Genomic DNA, 22,035 nt, shown 5'->3' with positions numbered 1-22,035 from the left:
TTCAATTCCTTCTCCAAGATATTCTTTGGTTTCCTTCACTGGTTACTCATTGTACAGATTGAGTAATACTGGAAATTGGCTACAGCCCTGTCTCACAACCTTCTCAACCGTTGCTTCCCTTTCATGCCCCTCAACTCACATAACTGCCATCTGGTATTTGTACAAGTTTTAAATAGCCTTTGTTTCCTGTGTTTAACCAATACTACCTTCAATATTTCAAATAGTGTACTCCTGTGAACACTGTCAAAAGCTTTCTCTAACCCTACAAAAGCTATGAACATACGTTAGTCTTTTCTTATATTTCTCCTGAATCTAAACTGATCCTCCCTGAGGTCGGCATCTGCCAATCTTTTACTGTTGTGTAAATAATTTGTATTAGTATTTTGCAACCATGACTTAGTACATTGATACTTCGGTAATATTTACACCTGTCAGCACATGCTTTCTTTGAATTGGAATTGCCTCTCTCTTACATCTTCCATAACAGACAGAACTGTTTTGTTACGGATGTGTGTCCCAAGGATATTGGTAGTTCTGATGGAATGTCATACACTCTAGGTGCCTTATTTTGACTTAGGTCTTTCAGTTGTCTGTCAAATTCTTCTCGCACTATCGTATCTCCCATTTCATCTTCACCTATGTCCTCTTTCTTTTCAATAATATAAACTTCAAGTACATTTCCCTTGGGTAGTTGCTCCATAAAGTCCTTCACAACCTTTCAGCTTTCCGTTCTTAGCACCAAGTGAGCTGTCGATATTCATACAACTGCATCTATTTTGTAGAAAGACCTCTTTAATTTTCCTACAGATGATATCTACCTTGCCTCCACTGATGTGTACTTCTATATCCTTATATCTATTATTTAGTCATTCCTGTTTAGCCATTTGACACTTCATGTCGACATAATTCTTTAGACGTTTATGTTCTCTTTTGCCGGCTTCATTAGCTGCATTTTTATATTTTCTCCTTTAATCCATTAAATTCAATATATCCAGTGATACTCAAGGATTTCTATTAGACTTTATCTTTTTACCTATTTAATCCTCTGCTTCCTTCACTATTTCATCTCTCAAAGGAACCCATTCAACTTCTGCTATATGCCTTTCCCTTGCTGTAGTCATTTAGTCAATCATCGCCTAATGCTGCCTCTGAAACTTTCAACCGCCTTTGGTTCTTTCAATTTATCCAGATCCCATCTCCTTCATTTACTACCTCTTTGCAATTTCTTCAGGTTTAATCTACAGTTCATAAACAGTACCCATCTACCCTTCAAAACGTCTTACAGCTTAAAATATCTGCCTGCAAAATCTGTCTTACCATTATACAATCAATCAGAAACCTTCTAGTCCCTCCAGGTCCCTTATGATCAAATTCTACCAGGTGGCTTCTCCTTTCATTCATTTCCCTTAGTCCATATTGACCTACTATATTTGCTTCTCTTCCTTTTCCTTCCATCAAATTCCAGTCCCTCCTCAAAATCAAATTTTCGCCTCCCTTAACCACCTGAATAACTTCTTTTATCTCATCAAACATTTCACCAATCTCTTCATCATCTGCAAAGCTAGTTGGCATATAAACTTGTACTATGGTGTCGTGTGAGCTTCGTGTCTATCTTGAGTATGATAATGCGTTTGCTATACTGTTAATAGTAGCTTACCTACATTCCTACTTTCTTATTCGTTAACAGACATACTCCTGCATTGCCCCTATTTGATTTTCTATTTATAACCGTGTACTCACCTGACCAGAAGTCCTATTCCTCCCGCCAGCAAACTTCACTAATTCCAAATACATCTGACTTCAACCTATCCATTTCCCTTTTTAACTTTTCTAACCTATTTGGATCGCTAAGGGAATAGAAACATAGAATGCCAATTATGTTTCTCCTTGTAATACTTTTTGATAGTGGCTTCGCAGAAAGTCTCTTTCATGATATTTTGAATTGAAAGCTGATCTGTCAAAATTAATTATGTCATAAATAAATGTTGTAGGAAAGTTCTGGTAGAATCTAAATACTTTAATGAGCTGTCGATAGGAACACACAGAAAGAAATAAACCTTGCTAGCTTTTGGAAGAATCAGTTTTTGACCTAGAGTAAAATATGTGTGTGTGCACAACCCTGGCCCCCCACATACACACACCTAGGCCCCTACATGTCTAGACAAACAGTGCCAGTGCTGCGTTTCACCAGCTGGTCTACACTGTGGTGGGGATTTGTGAAAGATGGGGTGGATTGGGGGGTGGGGTGGGGGGGGGGGGGAGGCAAGAGGCAGGGAGAAGGGTTGAGGGGATAGGTGACTAGTGGCTCAGAGGGAGACAGTTGGTTTGCCAGATAGGAATGTGGGAAGAAGAGGTGAGGCACAGTTGGTGGAGCTAGTGGGGAATGGTGCACAATGAAGATAACGTGGGGACATGAATTGGGAGGGGTGACGGGACAGGGGAAAGGGAAAGTGTTGGGTGGAATGTGCAGAGATGGTGTGTTACTGGAGATTGAGTCCAAGATAACTACAGAAGTGATGGATGTGTAACAAGGATAACTGCCATCTGCGTAGTTCAGAGAAACTGGTGGTTTAGCAAAGGATCCAAATGGTACAGGTTGTGAACAACCACTGAAACTGAGTATGTTGTGCTAAGCTGCATGTTGTGCCGCTGCATGGTCAACTTTTTTCTTGGCAACATTTTGGCAGTCACCATTCATATTGGGGCACAGATGGTTGTTAGTCATATCAGAATAAAAACTGTGCAGCATTTGCAACAGAGTTGGTATGTGAAATGGCTGCTTTCACAGATGGGCTGCCTTTTGATGGGGTAAGATAGGCCTGTGATAGGACTGGATTAGAAAGTGCTGGATGGGTGTCTGGGCAAGTCTTGCTAGATGTTCTACATGTGGCAAGGGGTTAGGACTGGGAGTGGGAATGGCATAGGGATTAACTAGGGTGTTGTGTGGGTTGGGAGGGCGATGGAACACCACTTTGGAAAGAGTGGTGGTGGGGGGATCTTGGGTAAGATGTCTCTCATTTCAGAGCATGATGAGAGATAATCTGTCCTGATGAAGGATATGGTTCAGATCTTCCAGTCCTCTTTCATACAACGGAGGCACTCCTTTTTAGCTGATTCTTGGGAGGGGCAGAGGTGCATGGGGATATGTTATGGGAAATCTGATTGTGGACTCAGTCTGGAGGTTAGTGCCTGCCTGTGAAGGCCTTGCTGAGACATTCAACACACTGGGTAAGGCAGTTCTCATCACTGCAGATACAGCGTCCATGAGTGGCTATGCTGTATGGGAGGAACTTTTGAGTGTGGAGGGGATGGCAGTTGTCAAAATGCAGGTACTGTTGGTGGTTAGTTGGTTAAATGTGTATGTGTGAATGGAGCCATCAGAGAGCTGAAGGTCAGCATCCAAGAAGGTAGCACATTGAGTTGAGGAGGACCAGGCCAAGTGGATGGCGAGCAGGTGTTGAGGCTGTGAAGGAATGGGGGTAGGGTGTCTTGTCCCTGAGTTTGGAGCACGAACATATCATCAATGAGGAACCAAACTAGGGGTGGGAGTTTTGGGAGGTTAGAAAGGTTTCCTCTGTATGGTCCCACATACAGATCGGCATTGGAATGTGCAATGTGGGAGTCCAAGGCTGTGCCACAGATTTGTTTGTATACCTTCTCCTCGAAGGAAAAGTAGTAGTGAGTCAGGATATAGTAGGTAAGGTGTACAAAGAATGATGTGAGGGGTTCAGAGTCTGAAGGACATGGTGAGAGATAGTATTCAATAGCAGCAAGGCCATCCATGGGCATGAAACTACAGTGACAAGTATGATGTGGTAAAGTGGGGGGAGGGGGTCACAGTTGGAAGTCAGTATGAACTGGGAGTGGTAAGTTCCAGTGTTGGGGTTAGGTTGGCGGGATTGGTGGCATGGGAGTATTTCACTGTGGGGATCAGGAGAAGGCAAGTAGGGTTTTAAGAATAATAAGAAGGTTAAACTGGAGTGTGATGCATAAGGTGAGGCCTTTGGAGGTTATTGGTAGAAATTTTAACAACACTGTTTTGGGCTTGCTTGGGTTCTGGTTTTGTGGAGCGTTGGGAGGAAGTTTTGGAGGACATGGTAAATTGGAAAAGTCAGCTAGGCAGGGGCTGGGTACTGTGAGGGGTTGACGAGGTGGTTCGCCGTGAGTAGGTTGGGTGTCCATGGATAGAACCACATTCTGGGAGCAACTGGTGAACTTCCAGGAATTCCTTACTTCAAATTTAGACTCACCATCCTTCCCCATGTCTCTTCCTAAGAACACTAACCTTACAACAGATGAAAGGAGACCCATAGACAGCAGATCCTGGCCTAATCATGCTCCCTGCAGACAAAGACTCTACTAGGGTTGTGATGAGTCAGTGACTACCCGACTGAAGAGGCCTCTGCAAACTTTCTTGACTTTTCTGCCTAGAAGATTGGCCATAGAGATCCCATCCTAGATGTATAATATCACCTCTGACCCCTACTAAAATTCACAGGTTTTCTCTGGCCTTTCCCTGAACCCATCTACCCCCCCCCCTCTCCAACCCTATTTACAACCTGCACACCAATCTTTTCCATGCTCCCTAAAATCCAACAATCCTGGGTGCCCCATTGTAGCTGGCTATTCTGCTCCTGCTGAAACAACCTCTGCTTCTGTTGACCAACACCTCCAGCCAACAGCCAGAAATCTAGCCTCCCACACCAAAGATAATAACAACTTTCTCCAACAAGTCTCCACCACCACCCAAACCCACGATCTCATTCCTTATACACCCTACCACCTATATCCTGACTCAAAACTACCTTTCCTTTGAAGAGAAGGTATACAAACAAATTCACAGCACAGTCATAGGCACCCTCATCAGCCAATATGACCCTGGACTGGACCGACTGAACCACACATTTCACCAGGGTTTTGATTATTTCTTAGTGTGCCCTGGAATGAGAAACATCCTACCAAAGTGGTGTTCAATTGCCCACTCAACCCACACAACATCCTAGCCCATCATTATGCCACTCCCACTCCCAAACCCTTGCCAAAGAGATCGTATTCCTGTGGTAAACCAATGTGCAAGACCTGCTCAATCCATCCATGCAGCACTTCCTACTCCAGTCTTGTCACAGGTCTATCCTATCCCATCAGAAGGTGGGCCACTTGTGAAAGCAGCCATGTCATAAACCAACTCTGTTGCAAACACTGCACAGCTTTTTATGTTGGTATGAGTGCCAACTAGCAGTCCATCAGGATGAATGGCCACTGTCAAACTGTTGCCATGAACAAAGTTGACTACCCATTGGCAACAACATGCAGCTGAGCACAACATACTCAATTTCAATGGCTGCTTCACAATCAAGACCATCTAGGTCCTTTCCTCCACCACCAGCTTCTCTGAACTATGCAGATGGGAGTTATCGTTGCAACACATTCTTCTCTCATGTAATCATCTTGGCCTCAATCTCTGGTAATCCACCATCCCCACACACTCCACCCAACAGTTTCCCTTTGCCCTGTCCTGTCACTCCCTCCCATTTCATGTTCCTGCATCATCTTCAGTGTGTACCGCAATCCACCAACTCCTACAACTTTGTAACACATACCTGATTTGTATGTCTGCCACCCCTCTCTCTGTACTACTAGTCAGCAAACTGACTGCCTCCCTCTGTGCCACTAGCCAGCATCAGCCACAAGCCATCTCCCTGCCTCTCACCTATCTCTCCCTCTACGCACCCCACCTGACACAACTCCCACCATAAACTAGGCCACCTGCTGAAATGCAGCACCAGCACTGCTTTTACAGCCAGCAAATTGTAATGGCATAGGCGTGCGTGCACATTTGTTTGTGCTTGCATTTCTACATCTATCTCTGCATCTACATCTACATCTACATGGATACCCTGCAAATCACATTTAAGTGCCTCGCAGAGGGTTCATTGAACCACCTTCACAATAATTCTCTATTACTCCAATCTCGTATAGCGCACAGAAAAAATGAACACCTGTATCTTTCCATGCAAACTCTGATTTCCCTTATTTTATTAAGATGATCGTTTTTCCCTATGTAGGTTGGCGTTAACAAAATATTTTCGCATTTGGAGGAGAAAGTTGGTGATTGCAATTCTGTGAGAAGATTCCGCCACAGCAAAAAACGCCTCTGTTTTAATGATGTCCACCCCCAACATGCATCATTTTTGTGACACTCACTCCCATATTTCGCAATAATACATAACATGCTGCCCTTCTTTGAACTTGCTCGATGTACTCTGTCAATCCTATGTGGTTAGGATCCCACAATGTGCAGCAGTATTCTAAAAGAGGACGGACAAGCATAGGATAGGCAGTCTCGTTAGTAGATCTGTCACATTTTCTAAGTGTTCTGCCAATAAAACACAGTCTTCGGTTAGCCTTCGGGGTCACAACATTTTCTGTGTGTTCCTTCCAATTTAAGTTGTTTGTAATTGTAATTCCCTGGTATTTAGTTGAATTTACGACCCTTAGATTTTACAGACTTATTGTGCAACCAAAGTTTAATGAACTCCTTTTAGCACTCATGTGGATGACCTCACACTTTTCATTATTTAGGGACAATTGCCAATTTTCACACCATACAGATATATTTTCTGAATCGTTTTGCAATTTGTTTTGATCTTCTGATGACTTTGCAGGTCAATAAATGACAGCATCATCTGCAAACAACCTAAGATGGCTGCTCAGATTGTCTCCCAAATCATTTATATAGTTAAGAAACAGCGAAGGACCTTGGGGAATGCCAGAAATCACTTCTGTTTTGCTCAATTACTTTCCATCAATTACTACGAACTGTGATCTCTCGAAACCAGTCACATAGCTGAGATGATATTCCATTAGCACACAATTTCACTGCAAGCTGCTTGTGTGGTACAGTGTCAAAAGCCTTCTGGAAATCTAGAAATACAGAATCCATTTGAAATCCTTTGTCAATAGCACTCACCACTATGTGAGTAAAGTGCTAGTTGTGTTTCACAAGAACGATGTTTTCTAAATCTGTGTTCACTGTGTGTCAATAGACTGTTCTTGTCGAGGTAAATCATAATGTTTGAATACTATGTGTGTTCCAAACTTCTGCTGCATGTCAACATTAATGATATGTGCCTGTAATTTAGTGGATTACTCCTACTACTTTTCTTGAATATTGGTGTGACCTGTGCAACTTTCCAGTCTTTGGGTACGGATCTTTCGTCGAGCGAACTGTTGTATATCATTGTTACATAAGGAGCTACTTCATCAGCATACTCTGAAAGGAACCTAACTGGTATACAGTCTGGACTGAAAGACTTGCTTTTGTTAAATAATTTAAGTTGCTTCACTACTCCAAGGATATCTACTTCCACGTTACTCATGTTGGCAGCTGTTCTTGATTCGAATTCTGGAATATGTACTTTTGTCTTCTTTGGTGAAGGAATTTCGGAAGGCTGTGTTTTGTACTCTGCTTCAGCTGCACTGTCATCAATAGTATTTCTATTACTATCGCATAGAGAAGGCATTGCTTGTGTCTTGCGGCTAGCATACCTCACATATGACCAGAATCTCTTTGGATTTTCTGCCAGGTTTCGAGACAAAGTTTCATTGTGGAAACTATTATAAGCATTTTGCATTGAAGTCTGCACTAAATTCTGAGATTCTGTGCCAATCTTGGAGATTTTGCGTCCATTTAAATTTGCCATGTTTTTTCCCCCCTGCAACAGTGTTCTGACCCATTTTGTGTATCGAGGAGGATCAGCTCAGTCATTTGTTAATTTGTTTGGTATAAATCTCTCAATTGTTGCTGACAGTATTTATTTGAATTCAAGCCACATCTGGTCTACATGTAGACTTAATTTGGAAGAAGGGGAGATTGTCTCTCAGGAAGGCATCAAGTGAATTTTTATCTGCTTTTCCGAGTAGGTATATTTTTAGTTTATTATTGGAGGAGTTGGGTGTTATAATATTCAATCTCGCTAAAACAAGCCTGTGTTCACTAATCCCTGTATCCATTTTGATGCCTGTTATTAGTTTAGGATTATTTGTTGCTAAGAGATCAAGTGTAATTTCACAACCATTTACTATTTGCGTGAGCTCATGAACTAACTGCTCGAAAAAATTTTCAGAGAATGTATTTAGCACAGTTTCAGATGATGTTTTATGCATATTTCTCAATTTAGACATGTATTTTTGCCAGCATATCAAGAGTAAATTAAAGTCACCACCAACTATAACTGTATGAGTCGGATACGTGTTTCAAATTAAAATCAAGTTTTCTTTGAATCTTCAACAATTGTATCATCTGTATTGGAAAGTCGGTAAAAGGATCCAATTATTATTTTATTCCAGTTGCCAAGAGTGACCTCTGCCCATACCAGCTCACCGGAGCTATCTACTTCAATTTCGTGACAAGATAAACTACTTCTAACACCAACACACATGCCACCACCAACTGTATTTAGCCTATCCTTTCAGTACATCATTAGGTTCTACGTAAAAATATCAGCTGAACTTATCTCCAGCTTCAGCCAGCTTCCAGTGCCTGTAATGATTTGAGCATCTACATTCTTCCTGTGTTCGGCCTGCAACCTTTGAGACTCTGTGTGTGTGTGTGTGTGTGTGTGTGTGTGTGTGTGGGCGCGCGCACGCTCACTTGTGCACATGGGCTTATCAATGATTCGACACTTCTGCTTTTCAGTGAGTGGTCCCCTTTACCCTAAAAATATATAAAAAATACTTAGTTTAATGGTGTCTATTTGGAGTGGATGTTTCCAAATATACTATGCCATGTGATTCACCTTCAAGTAAATCTTCATGATGAATAAGGTCCTGTACTATGCAAAAACAAATAATGCAGTTCAATATGTATGTATGTTCAAGAAAGTACTATGTAAGGAGCAGACATTGTAGGTTTGCTTCTGAGTTGCCTCTTCCTTCAATATTTTTTAGATAACTGCTGTTTACTTCCAGGTTGTCGGTTGCCATAGTTTATACACCAAGTTCTTATTTGAGTCATTCCCTGGCTGAAAACACTAACCATAACTATCAAACAATGGTAAATCCAGATTAAATGTAACAATATTATGAAACGAAAAGCTACTCACCACATAGTGGAGATGCTGAGTCGCAGATAGGCGCAACAAAAAGACTGTCACAAATAAAGCTTTCGGTCAGTAAGGCATTTGTCAACAATAGATGACATGCACGCACACGCACTCACGCCCGCGGGTGAGCCCAACGGCCCCCCCCCCCCCCCCCCCACACACATACACAAATGCAACTCACACACGACTGCAATCTCAGGCAACTGAAACCACACTGCAAGCAGCAGCACCAGTGCATGATGGGAGTGGTGACTGGGTGGGGATACGGAGGAGGCTGGGTTGGGGAGGAGACTGGGTAGTGTGGTACGGGTGGCGGACAGTGAAGTGCTGCAGGTTAGATGGAGGGCTGGGGAGTGGTGGTGAGCAGGTGGGGGAAGTAGTGGAAAAGGAGAGAAATAAAAAGACTGTGTGTGTTGGTGGAATACAGCTGTGTAATGCTGGAATGGGAACAGGGAAGGGGCTGGAGGGGTGAGGACAGTGACTAATGAAGGTTGAGGTCAGGATGGTTATGGGATCACAGGATGTATTGCATGGAAAGTTCCCACCTGGGCAGTTCAGAAAAGCTGGTTTTGGTGGAAAGGATCCATAGTACACAGTCTATGAAGCAGTCACTGAAATGAAGGATGTCATTCTTGGCAGCGTGCTCAACAACATGATGGTCCACTTGTTTCTTGGTGACAGTTTGTCGGTGGCCATTCATGCAGACAGATAGCTTGTTGGTTGTCATGCCCAAATAGAATGCAGCACAGTGGTTGCAGCTTAGCTTGTAGATCACATGACTGGTTTCATAGGTAGCCCTGCCTTTGATGGGATAGGTGATGTTTGTGACCACACTGGAGTAGGTGGTGGTGGGAGGATGTATGGGGGCAAGTCTTGCATCTTGGTCTATTACAGGGTATGAGCCATGAGGTAAGGGGCTGGGAGCAGGGTTTGTGTAAGGATGGACAAATATATTGTGTAGGTTTGGTGGACGGCGGAATACCACTGTGGGATGGGTGGGAAGAATAGTGGGCAGGACATTTCTCATTTCAGGGCACGACGAGCAATAGTCAAAATGCTGGCAGAGAATGTAGTTCAGCTGCTCCAGTCTTGGGTGGTACTGAGTTACGAGGAGAATGCTCTTCTGTGGCTGGATGGTGGGTCTTTGGGAGGTGGTGGGAGACTGGAAAGATAAGGCACAAGAGATTTGTTTCTGTACAAGGTTGGGAGGATAATTTCTTATAATAATAATAATAATAATAATATTGAAGCCTTCACAGACTGTAATTAGTCTTTTTACTTCTCTTCTTTTCCACTACCCCCCCCCCCCACCCACCCCTCACCACTACTCCCCTCACTCCCCTCTCCTCCATCTAACCTGCAGCACTTCCTGGCTGGGATACTCCTCCTGGCTGGAATTTATTTATAAGGCATTTGATTTTAAGTTCATTTTTTACTATTATTGTTATTATTATTATTATTATCAGTTTGGATGAGGGATGCACAACATCATAATCATCAATTCCCTGGCAAAAAGTCAAAATGCTGTTTTCGTGAGGAGAGGCTGAAGGCTGTCCCTACATGCAGAATGGTTTAGAATGCTTTAAAGTCTGCCTCCTCTCTCCAGTACTCCAGGGAACCTGTGTAACATTGGTGGCAGTGACTGTTGGGGTTGGTGGATATATCTCCAGCCAAACCAAGCACTACCCTGATGTCACTATATAAGACACACACAGCCAGAATATACTGGACCCAAAGTGACACCACACACTTATAGTGATGGTTCCTCCTGCTGGAGGAAGAAACCAAGTGTGAAAAGGACTATGTCCCATGCACAGTCTGGTGAGCTGCAATTCCTTCCATTAGTGAGGTTGGCACAACATCCGACGTGGCTGGGGTGTTGATTTAAGTCACGACAGTTTGTTTCCCACCGCCTCCAACCATTGTTTCCCACTGAGATATTATTTATCTGTAAGATAACGAGATGATGGAATGCAAAGGGTTGGCACATACATACACCACCATCTTTGGCAACTTTGTTGGCTATGTCATTTCCCCTTATCCCAACATGCCCAGGTAGCTAGCAAAAGATCACATCCTTTCCACTTCATTAGAGCTGCTGTGAGCAGTCTTGGATGGGCTACACTGACTTGTCTGCCATACATATTTGGTGGACTGCTTATGGTGCACAGAGAGAATCAGAACACACAATAAACTTTGTACTGCAATGCCTGTGAATCCACTCCAATGTCATCATAATGCCATATAACTCTGCACCATAATTTGTAATTTGTTCCAGAAGGTGCACTTTGAAAACCCTATCCAGGAAACAGCTGAACAGCTGAGGACATTCTCTTGCTGGTACCTGTTAGGGTTGGGATACTCCTCCTTCCAAGTTGTGGGGTACTGTCCATCAAACAAGATCTTACTGAAACAAGACAGAAGCTTGACCTTGGGTGCGGACGCAGATGACAGAGCACGGCATATATAACTAATCAGGTACTGGAACAGTGTCTGTGGCTGTGGAACAGTTGACTGCAATTTCCACAAGAGGAATGGAAGAGTGTAGATCTGTTTACATGAAAAGAAGTGGAGTTTCCTCATTTCCATAGACCACCAGAATACCACGAACACAGGAATTTGTCTGGATGATGCAGTGACAGTAAAAAAGTGTTCAGCTAAAACCTCAACCACGTCTTTAGGTGTGTCCACAAAGGTCCCATTTCTCAACAAAGCCATAAGGTGAGGAGTATTGCTCTTGCCTGAATTTCACCTTATTTAGGCCCAATCTTGCACTGTGGAAGCTGCAAATTTCTTCTGGAATTTTGTCTTTCATTCATTAATCCCTTGTCTCACTTGTGCCTTCACAGATCTGAAAGCACAAAGGTTTTCTATATTAGATGGTATTTGAATTTCTGCAAAGCTGATGCCTGGCTCTGAGTGCCAAGCAACATTTGTCATTCCACCAAGGGACAGGGTGTTAAACTGAGGAATGGAATCTGAGGCAGCTCAGCACGGGTGATATTGTCCACCATCACATTCGGACTGTTCAAAGAAGACCTGCTGACTGTATTGCAACCACTTTCCCATTTGAACTATCCACCTTCGCAGTCTCCTATCAACCATTGTCCGTGTCAGCAGACGTATCAACACTGGAAAGTGGTCACTGAAATGCAAATTTGTGGCCACTCTCCACTGAAATTAGTCTGCAATAGCTGGAGCGCAAAGAAAGATCAATGGATGAAAATGACCCTGTAGCTAAGGAAAAGTCTGCCATCTCACCATAGTTCAAAATGCAGATATTCTGCAACGTGCTACAGAGTTGGACTATTGGAGCAAGTGATAGCCAAGCCTTACAGCACATTGTGTGCACTGAAAACCCACATGAGGAGGAATGGGCACAGGGAGTGCCTGGAAGAGTTCTGTCAGTGCATCTGGATCCAACAGATTGTAAGATTGTTCACTTTTTTGTTCAATGATCATGTATGAATTATCTTGGTATGTTATACCATAAACTACAAACGGAATATAAATAGAAATTTTTGTGCAATTCTTATTCCCTCTCATCCCGTGTGACGGTAAGTCTCCCTTGACCCATGGTTCTGGGTGACTTTCCTGAAATCACCCCTTTTCATAGACCTCTCAAGTCCTTTCCCTTCACCACTCTTCCTTCTCCTTCTGCCTGAAGGAGGAGCCACTGGCTCCAAAGGCTTGCAAATTACAACCATCCTTTATGTATGTGTGCTGCACACTGCTTGGTGAGTAGATTTTTTTATCTATCCAATTAATTAATTTTGTCAATAATTGATTGTTTTCATTGTCATCTTATTTTAAACTCTAATACATCAACACAACACATGTGCAATCCTTGAACAAAAAGGTTATCTTTAAAGCAAACACTACAGGAATAAACTCCCTAATCATACATTTGATTAGTGTTTTCACCAGGGCAAGAATTAAATAGGAACTATGGTAACCCTCAACATAATGTAAGCGCCTTTTACCTAAAGTAGTGGAGGAAGATGAAATGCAGAAGCAAACCTGCAAGAACGATCTGTAAAGTAAATATTGAAATGTTGAGTGATCAGGTAACAAAAGAATTTAAAAAGTGAGAAAAGAGGAAGAAAAATACAGAAAACAATGTAAGCAAAGAATAAGAGGCACACACAATTGAAACAAGCACACATAAATTGGACAGCTGCAGGATGTCAGTTATATGTTCCACAGAGTATAACTGTGGCCCCTCTAAATGATGAGGAACAAGTCAATCTGTTTATAAGTATAACACAATAACTTAGTGAAAACTATGACCATTTGTATGAACTTTTTTCACACTAACCTTAATATACATTTTTAATTAGATTTAGCTCCAAGTGTGAACACACACACACTTATTATATCATTATGAATTATTCTACGGAGTAGAAGATGAGTTAGTGTGTTCACATCATTGAGGTAAAACAAAGATTTATACGACTGAATACTTCACTGTTTTCTGTGCCACTCTACAGATGAATGGTATGGAACAGTCGAACAGTGTGGTCATTCATTCATTTAAGTAACTCATTTTTGAAAACACAAGGGATTATATGTATTATGAGGCAGTAAATCTGTATAACTTTTTTATGAACTACAAGAGGTGCTGCAGTAGACAACACCCATTACCCTTAGTACATTCTTCCACGATATCAACACTTTCTTCCTCAATGAAAGATTGCCTCAGAATTTTGTGTCATAATACCTACGCAACTGAAAACAGTAATAGGAAATCAACTTTTAAACATTTTCATTTACAAAATTTGCTGTTATTTGTCATGTAAAAATTGCTAAGTTTGAATGGTTAAGTTTGTAATGTGTGACCTGCACTTTTGGTAACCAATGAAAACATCCAAGAATTTAGAAACTTATGTTTACTGCACTGATTTTTATCACACATTACTTTGATGGAGGTGGGACATTGTTAAGGCCTCGTGCAGTACACACAAGAAAATTTTATTTATCATTTTTAGTGTTTAAATGTGTCCTTAATGCTTCATTACGAATACATCATCACAAGGAGAATTACTTCAGCTTCTTGGGTGTACAATGACAGGTCATAGCAAAACAACCAATGTTAATCACAGTAGTACATCTGAAGATGCTGATTCTTTACAGTTACAAAATTACCCAAAGTTACCTAATGTGGCGCTTTGCATTCTTTTAGTCAGATGAGATTTAAATCGATAACCAACAAAACCAATAATTTGTAATAACTTATTTTCTGGAACACAAAACTGCCTTCTTCTTCTTTTTCCTGGCCTTATTCCATGTCTACATGTAGTCAGCATGTTAACTCAGGTTTGGCAACATTAGTGGTTGAGAGTGGCTGAATGCCCTTCCTGTCGCCATTCCTCCCCCTGAAACACAGTAGTGCACACCATCTGTCTGCATCTAGTGTTATCCCATGTGAAAGTGAGAGAACATTTTTGAAGAGTTTGCAAGCAATGTAAGGTCTAGTTTGGAATATCAACAATATGAAAAGGATAGATTGCTACTCACCGTAAAAAATGACACACCGAGTAGCAGACAGGTACTATTACAAGACTATTTCATTGTACCTATCTGCAACTCAGTGTGTCAACTTTATGGTGAGTAGCAATCTGTCCTTTTTGAAGTGCTAGTGAAATGCGTAATTGAGATGGGATGTGGAGACCAACCCAGTATTCACCTACGTAGATGTGGGAAACCACCTAAAAACCACATCCAGGCTGGTTGGCTCAGTGGCCTTAGCCATTAACCCACTGGGCAAATTCAATCTGGACCCACTGTCTCCTCGAATCCCATAAGCACCGTGCTAACACACACGGCTTTCCTGATTGATCTCCAAGATAATATTGCAAATTATGCAATTAAATTTGTTCTACATGTGACAGAATATACCAACTGGCAATAAGAATGGCTGACAGGTCACACTTACAAGATGGAAAGCATTTTACAAGATGGAAAAAAGGCTATAATTTGTAGCACCATTGTGTGTACACTGTGTTTCAGAAGAATAATACATGTTCTGGGAGGTGGTAGTATAGATTAATTCAAATGAAATATTCTGTATAACATGGGTCCCATTTTTATTGGTAGCAGGGGCACAGCTGTTAGAATGTAATGAATACTCACAGAAGGTGCTAAGTAAATGCAAATGATTCAGTTCAAAGCTGATTTTCATAAACACTTTTTGACGTCAATGTACTTTTGAATTCTCTTGACAATACATGTAATTCTTATGATGTTATCTTGGCATTCTTTTATGAGTGCAGCACTGTTCCTAATCACAATGATCAAACTGTTCCTTGTGTGTCATTCTTCTTTGTAGATTATGCCTTTCAACCATTTCTACAGGTAAAAATCTAAAGGGGTAAGGTCCGAGGACCTCAATGGGCAATAAATGTGGCAATTTCTGCTGATCCATTCCATCATACTAGAAGAATATACCCATCCCTGCCACCACAGAAACCTCTTCTAATAATGCTGGAAGCTCATTTTCAAGAAAGTCTAGATAACAGGGCTTTGTGAGATGATGCTGTAACACAAAAGGCCTGATCAACTGATTGCCTATCATATCATACTACATACTTAAACGGAAATGAAAATTTCTCTCTTTAATCAGCTATACCTCTGTCATCAAAAAATATTGGATACACTGGATACACTGTATGAAATGTTTTATTCAAATTCCACTATAATATCACCACCTATAATAGTTACTGTACAGTTTGTGTGTGTGTGGGGGGGGGGGGGGGTGGGAAGGGGGAGGGGGGAGGGAGGGAGATTGAAAGTCATCAAATACAATCAATATCATACAGACCTGGAATATTATGAACTGTAATGGCAACAATCAACAAGAGTATTCTCTTCCACTGCTTATTTTTTGTTTCTTCCACAATATCAAGTGTTGAACCAGCAGTGAAGGAACTATACGGGTCTTGTGCAGGAACTGTAGTTGCTATCCTTCTCCGTGAAACAGCAGCTGGACTTGTAGTTGCATCTCCAAAACCTATGTTACAGAAAAATCACTACATCAGGCTTCATATCAATATATCTTCAAAATTTCTCACTGTTATATAATTACTTCAAACAAAAATGTTCCGTATAAGAACACGTATTTACTTCAAATCAGATGTAGAGCTATTTGTGCAGTTGATGTCTTTTTTTTAATTTTATTTTTGATTTAGCTGAACATATTTTAGTAATGTTGAGTGGTCTCTCTTTTTCACATGCAATACAGCTGCCTGCTTTCAAAAACTAGAAATGGTGAAATTTAAAATTTTAAGTTCTTTATGTTACATGAAATTGTTCCACAAAAAAGAGAGGAATTACAACAAGTACATGACTGCCTGGTAGCGCACAAATTCAGAATTTATGCAGCAAACTGGCATAAATCAAACTGCTTTCATATTACTTCATCATACACATGAAATTAATCACAGATAGCAATATGGCAGTTTTTGGCAGCGAAGTGCTGTATCAGTGATCCACAAGGTTCACAGCTTTATTTCGTTTTACCTAATCCGTCCCTGGAAACACTGTAAGTTATATTGCTGGTATTAAAGATTGCTGAAAGAGATCCAACATTTACAAAATAATAGTCCAGTTCTTGAAATCCCATAGAACATAAAGAGGAGTCAAATTGGATTTTGTGTAACTGATGCACTCTGAAACACTGAAACAAGGGCAAATATTGTTATCCTGGAAGAAATATGAGATATTAACCATAACACATACACAAAAACCTTCCATGGTTTAGAGTAATGTATTTGCCTGACACAGTTGATTAAATCTCAAATGCTCCAGCCTATAAAAGTGCTATGGAAAATGGAACATTTATGTATATGAGTTTCAAGTGTCATACTGAGTTAAAAAGAAGGTACAATGTGTATCACAGTTAAAGCCAAAAACTGATGTAAAATATTTAGTCAAGAGAAGTAAAGAAAACAGAATCATAAATATGATGACAGTAATTGCTGCTAAAAGGACTACTACCATATTTCCACTTACTGTCGCATAGCACAGTCTTTCGAGAGCAATGAACCAACAGTCAAAACAATATTTATTCGACAGAAGTGTGCAGTAAGAATATTACATAATGTTAACTGAATATCTTGCAGAAACATCTTCAGAGGCATAAGTATGCTCCATGACATACTAATATACTCATTCACAAATAATATCCTTACAGAGTAAATTTGGGATGAACAACAAAATTCGCGTACCGAAAGTTGGAAGTAAATTTAATTTCTACATAGACTATGCATCCATTTCCATGGTTCAGCATGACTTTTTCTATTCTGGAGTGAGAGTCCATAACAGATTGCCAACAGATATGCAAAAAGTTGATTTTCCAGGTATTCAAAATCAAAGTAAAAGGGTATGTAACTAACCATACCTATAATAATTTATCAGAATATTTGGACTCAACATCTAAATGCTATTAAACAGGTTTTGAATTTGCCAGTATGTTGACAACTGATAGTATTCTTTATAAAGCTATGTACAACCTTATTTTGAAGTATTAGATAAAAACAGCAGTTAAGTAGCATAAGAGGAAGAACAGTGGATTTTCTTCTTATATACATATATAAAATAATCTAGGAGTAAATCCCTATAATAATTTGTGTTGGCAAATTAGGATGAATCATAATTAGTTCTTAGTATCATTCACAAAAGTTTCCTGCAGTAGCTGCTTCAGTTTGTTAACGTATGACATGACTACATGTCTAAACACTTTCCTTATGAAGGAACTTATAGAACATGATGTTTGGATGAGCAAATGAATGTTTCCCATTCATTACCACTAATACTCATCCTGTCCCCATGGTCTCATTGTCAAGTTTCTACTTATTTCCTATTTCTGAGATTTAGAAATGAAATAATTTAGCACAAACAGCTCTATGAGGCTTCATTATATGAGACTGATTATCCTCTATCCTATTACTTAACTCCACCCTGGCAGCTGTTGCCATGTGCTGATTAAAGTGAAACACTTTTGTATCGGATCAGTCATTATAATCATTGTTAGCACAAATGATAAAATTTTGAGTTTATCATTGTTCTGGTGTCAGCAACAATAATTCCACATACACATTTTTTCCAGCTATTTTAGTTATCTTCTCAACCTACATCATAACATGCTCATTATGGTGCTCAATATGGTATTCTCCACATCCTATGCAACCATGGCACTTCTCATAAAGTTGTTTTGTAGCTGTTTAACAAACTCAGTACTGTTTGATTAACCCTGTGGTGCAAATGTCCACTGCAGCGAACAGCTGTCAATGTCACTTCTTTGATGTTTTCAATCAACTCTGAGGCTGCAAATGCACACAGTGCATTCCAGTGTACACACTCTACTGATGCTGTGCCCTGTGTGCATTTGCAAGCTCAAGACTGATTGAAAACACCAAAGAAGTGTGCACCACAATTCTTGCCATGGGGGGCTTCTTCAGTTTTGACAGGTGTCTTGTACACAATGCTTTTCACATGAGGTCGCTAGAAACAAATCAAATTGCGTCAGATCTGATGAACAATCTGGACAATGAATAATTCTTCTTCTTTATCATCCACATAAGCAAGCATATTTTTTCCTAATCAGGAGTCTATACAGTTTGTGATTCTTGCTATTGGGTTGTGATATCAATTTCTCTCAAGTGTCGGAAAACTTTTGGAAACTGTGCGTGTATCATGTGCCCTCTTTGTGGGTGCTTAGCCCAATATGATCTATCAGTGTTCCCACAGTTTCTACCTGCTTGTTCATAAAAAAAATTCATTATGGTAATTCCTTAACGAGGTACAATTTCATTTCACTAGGGATGATTATCTTACCACAGACTTTTACATCAAGTAGTGACAACACTACCATACCTGTCAGATCATCCGCAGTGTATTAATGGGGTTTCCCATCCCCACACCTCATGATGTATGCCAACATGTTAAATGGACTATCTTGCACTTCTATTTTAGAAACTATGTACAAAGTAAATCAGTTTATTACATCAGGAAAAGGTTAACAGTTTCCCATATTTCAATGGCAGAGTTATTCTACTACATGTTTGGTTTCATAACTTTTTACTTAGTTATTTCCACACCAGGGATCCTCATCTCAAATTGCTCTTGTCCATCGTTGCTGAAAGTTTGTGTCATTGTCACAAAAAAATCACTGCTGAACCAATTGTGTACATGCAAGATTGTGCATGTATAATAAAATCTCATATGTAATAAAATCTCTAGCCTACTGTCATCAACCTGATGTGAACATTCAAAGAAACTAGTCATTTTATGGCTCTTCTCTATTCTTTGTCCACTAGCAAATTTTGTCTGTCCTTTTATTAACAGTATTACCAGCAGACACCAAGAGTAAGACACTGAACTGCCTGCCTCCATAGGTTACAGGTTAACATTAGTGTTTGCACATTCAAAAATCAAAGGTTCAATTCCTGAATACCACATAATATTTTTATGCCATGAGAAGATGTAATATGGGACTCGCCACCCTCATGAGACCAAATCAGAAAAGTATGTGGTGAAACGGACATGCGTGCAGCTGAAGAAGTGTCAAATAGAAAGACTGAGTGTTATACATTTATTTATAATAATAGCATAGAGCACTTTTAACACATATTGACAGTCACCAAGATAGCCTCAGAGAATGTATCAGAAAACAGGTGCAGTGTTGTAGCAAAGGAAAATTTATTCTTCTTGTTGCACAGAAAACTTCAAAGAGTAATGTTGGCACTGGATTCATTATAAGCACAACTGTATTATGAGGATACTTTAAAATGGCAGTTTTAAGTTGGGGGTAGGAGGTGGGGAAGGAGCATTTTTAAATAGTTTAAGATACCAGCATCAGTTGGACCTGAACTACCTCATTTACGAGATAACCAGACTCAGCAAGCAACTGTAAGGTAGTTACCGAATGCTTTGTGTACTCCACTTTGTTATGCATTGTGAAATGCTCATTGTTTTCTTTTCTTATTTTGAAATGAATGAAGAGGCTAATCCTGGTCACTCACAGGGATCAAGTACAACTCTTATAACACCAGAAAGAATTAGTGATCTCTATGACCAAGCATCGGTTCTTCTTTTGCAGAAGCATATAATGTAAGTTCAGCTGCCAAATTTGTGAGAGGGAGGCAGTGACTCTTCCCATGCAATGCTCCTCTCCCCTTGAGTTCTTGGTTGTTTACCCTCAAGGGCCTTTTCCATTTTATAGTGTCCACACTATCATGTAAACTAGGCTATGTATTTTTCTTCTTTTTATCAACAAAGTATCTACATTTGTAAATACATGGATTGGAATAAAGCAGAAATCAAATGTCAGGTAATTCAAAAGGAGAGCAACATACAGCTTTATTTCATGAAAACCTTACACTGCATTAGTCCCTGAATATTATATGAACTAGAACTGATTGTTTATTATGTTATTCTAAATGTACAGTTTCATTCACATTAACTCGTATAGATAGTGAAAGCAGAGGTACCTCATATGTCAGTATACCAATAGAATAACTATTTATTTGAAACACTACAAATTCTGTATCAGTAATCACTTTCTCACAAGATGCTTTTAGAGATTTTCACGAATTTGTCATTTTTTTCTCTGTACACTCTTAAGCAAAAGAAATTCTAGTCCCTACTACATAAAATGACTCTCCATTATCTGACAACAAATTAAAAGTGTTGGACCATTATATTTACTTCTATTTATTGCATGAACATCGGAATAAGGTATGAAGTATATTCCACTAATTCTGTTTGAGGCCACTTGGTTGTCAGTGTTTTTGTGGTTCTTAGCACCCTGAAACTATCAAAGAAGTAATTGATATGTGGAGTGTTTTATTTTAATATGAACTGCTTTGCCTCATGCCATTAACAATGTTGATATTTGTAGCTGCCATCCTTTTTGGAGAAGCTAATTGAATCTCTCTTATGCAACTAATTATTTTATTGTTTCACTTTACACTAAATATGTTTCACCAGATTTCTGATCTCAAAACAAATCACATGAATAAATGTTTGTTGTTGTTGTTTTTTAACTATTTGGTCGATGTGTCACTATGATATTTGGTACTCACTGAAGCCATTCAGATTACCAACCATCAACATGAAATACAGAGGTAACAGCAGATTGATCTACAGGAGGGCTCTACTGAATTCTACTTATATATTTATCCGAGACATACCACATCAAACAGTTGCAAAGGTAACTAATATTAAACACAGACGTTCTCTTTCTAAACTAAGGAACATAATTAATAATAATTACATGAAATATATGATTCATAGAATCTCAACAAAAGAGGACATCAACTGTCATAGACCCATTCCTCATCAATAAAAAAACTTCTTGTAGCCATTCCTAATGTTCTTAAATATTTCATCTTTTGACTGTTACATGCTTTTCTTACTAATTGTTTGTGGGAAAGGATTCATTGACAAAAACTGAAATGAGTGTTTGGCATCATTGGCTGGGAGGCCCCTTACGGGGCAGGTCCGGCCGCCTTGGTGCAGGTCTTATTACATTTGATGCCACATTGGGCGACCTGCATGCTGGATGGGCATACGATGATGAAGACAACACAACACCCAGTCCCTGAGTGGAGAAAAACCCCGACCCCACCGGGAATCTAACTTGGGCCCGTAGGACGGCAATCCGTCACGCTGACCACTCAGCTATCAGGGCAGACAAGGATTCATAGAGTAACAGTATCTGCTCTTCTTTTTAGAGGTTATTCTTGTGCAGTTTTCTTTACGTAATAATAAGTTTGCTTGTTATGAATGAACTGATTATTTTGGGTGTGGTCTCTGCTATTCAAAATCTACCGGACTAAGGTGTTCTTCATTTAGTGGGAAATATTGTACTTGCAGGATTTCAGTGTTTAGACCACACTCCAATACCTGTCCTAGGTACATGATAGTACAT

The 22,035-nt window shown here is 40.0% G+C and overlaps 1 protein-coding gene across 3 annotated transcripts in view; it reads right to left on the bottom strand.

Moving 5' to 3' along the window:
* Window positions 1-22,035, bottom strand: part of LOC126474150 (zinc transporter ZIP11) — a 435,762-nt gene that overhangs the window by 349,010 nt on the left and 64,717 nt on the right. For all 3 annotated transcript variants that reach the window (XM_050101604.1, XM_050101605.1, XM_050101606.1), the window contains one exon: window positions 15,925-16,113. In XM_050101604.1, the coding sequence (XP_049957561.1) occupies window positions 15,925-16,113 (189 nt within the window). The remainder of the gene's footprint in view (window positions 1-15,924; window positions 16,114-22,035) is intronic.

Source organism: Schistocerca serialis, chromosome 4 (assembly GCF_023864345.2).
Source record: "Schistocerca serialis cubense isolate TAMUIC-IGC-003099 chromosome 4, iqSchSeri2.2, whole genome shotgun sequence".
Classification (NCBI taxonomy): domain Eukaryota; kingdom Metazoa; phylum Arthropoda; class Insecta; order Orthoptera; family Acrididae; genus Schistocerca; species Schistocerca serialis.
The sequence above is the reverse complement of the archived record's forward strand: the minus strand, read 5'-3'. Positions and strand labels throughout refer to the sequence as shown.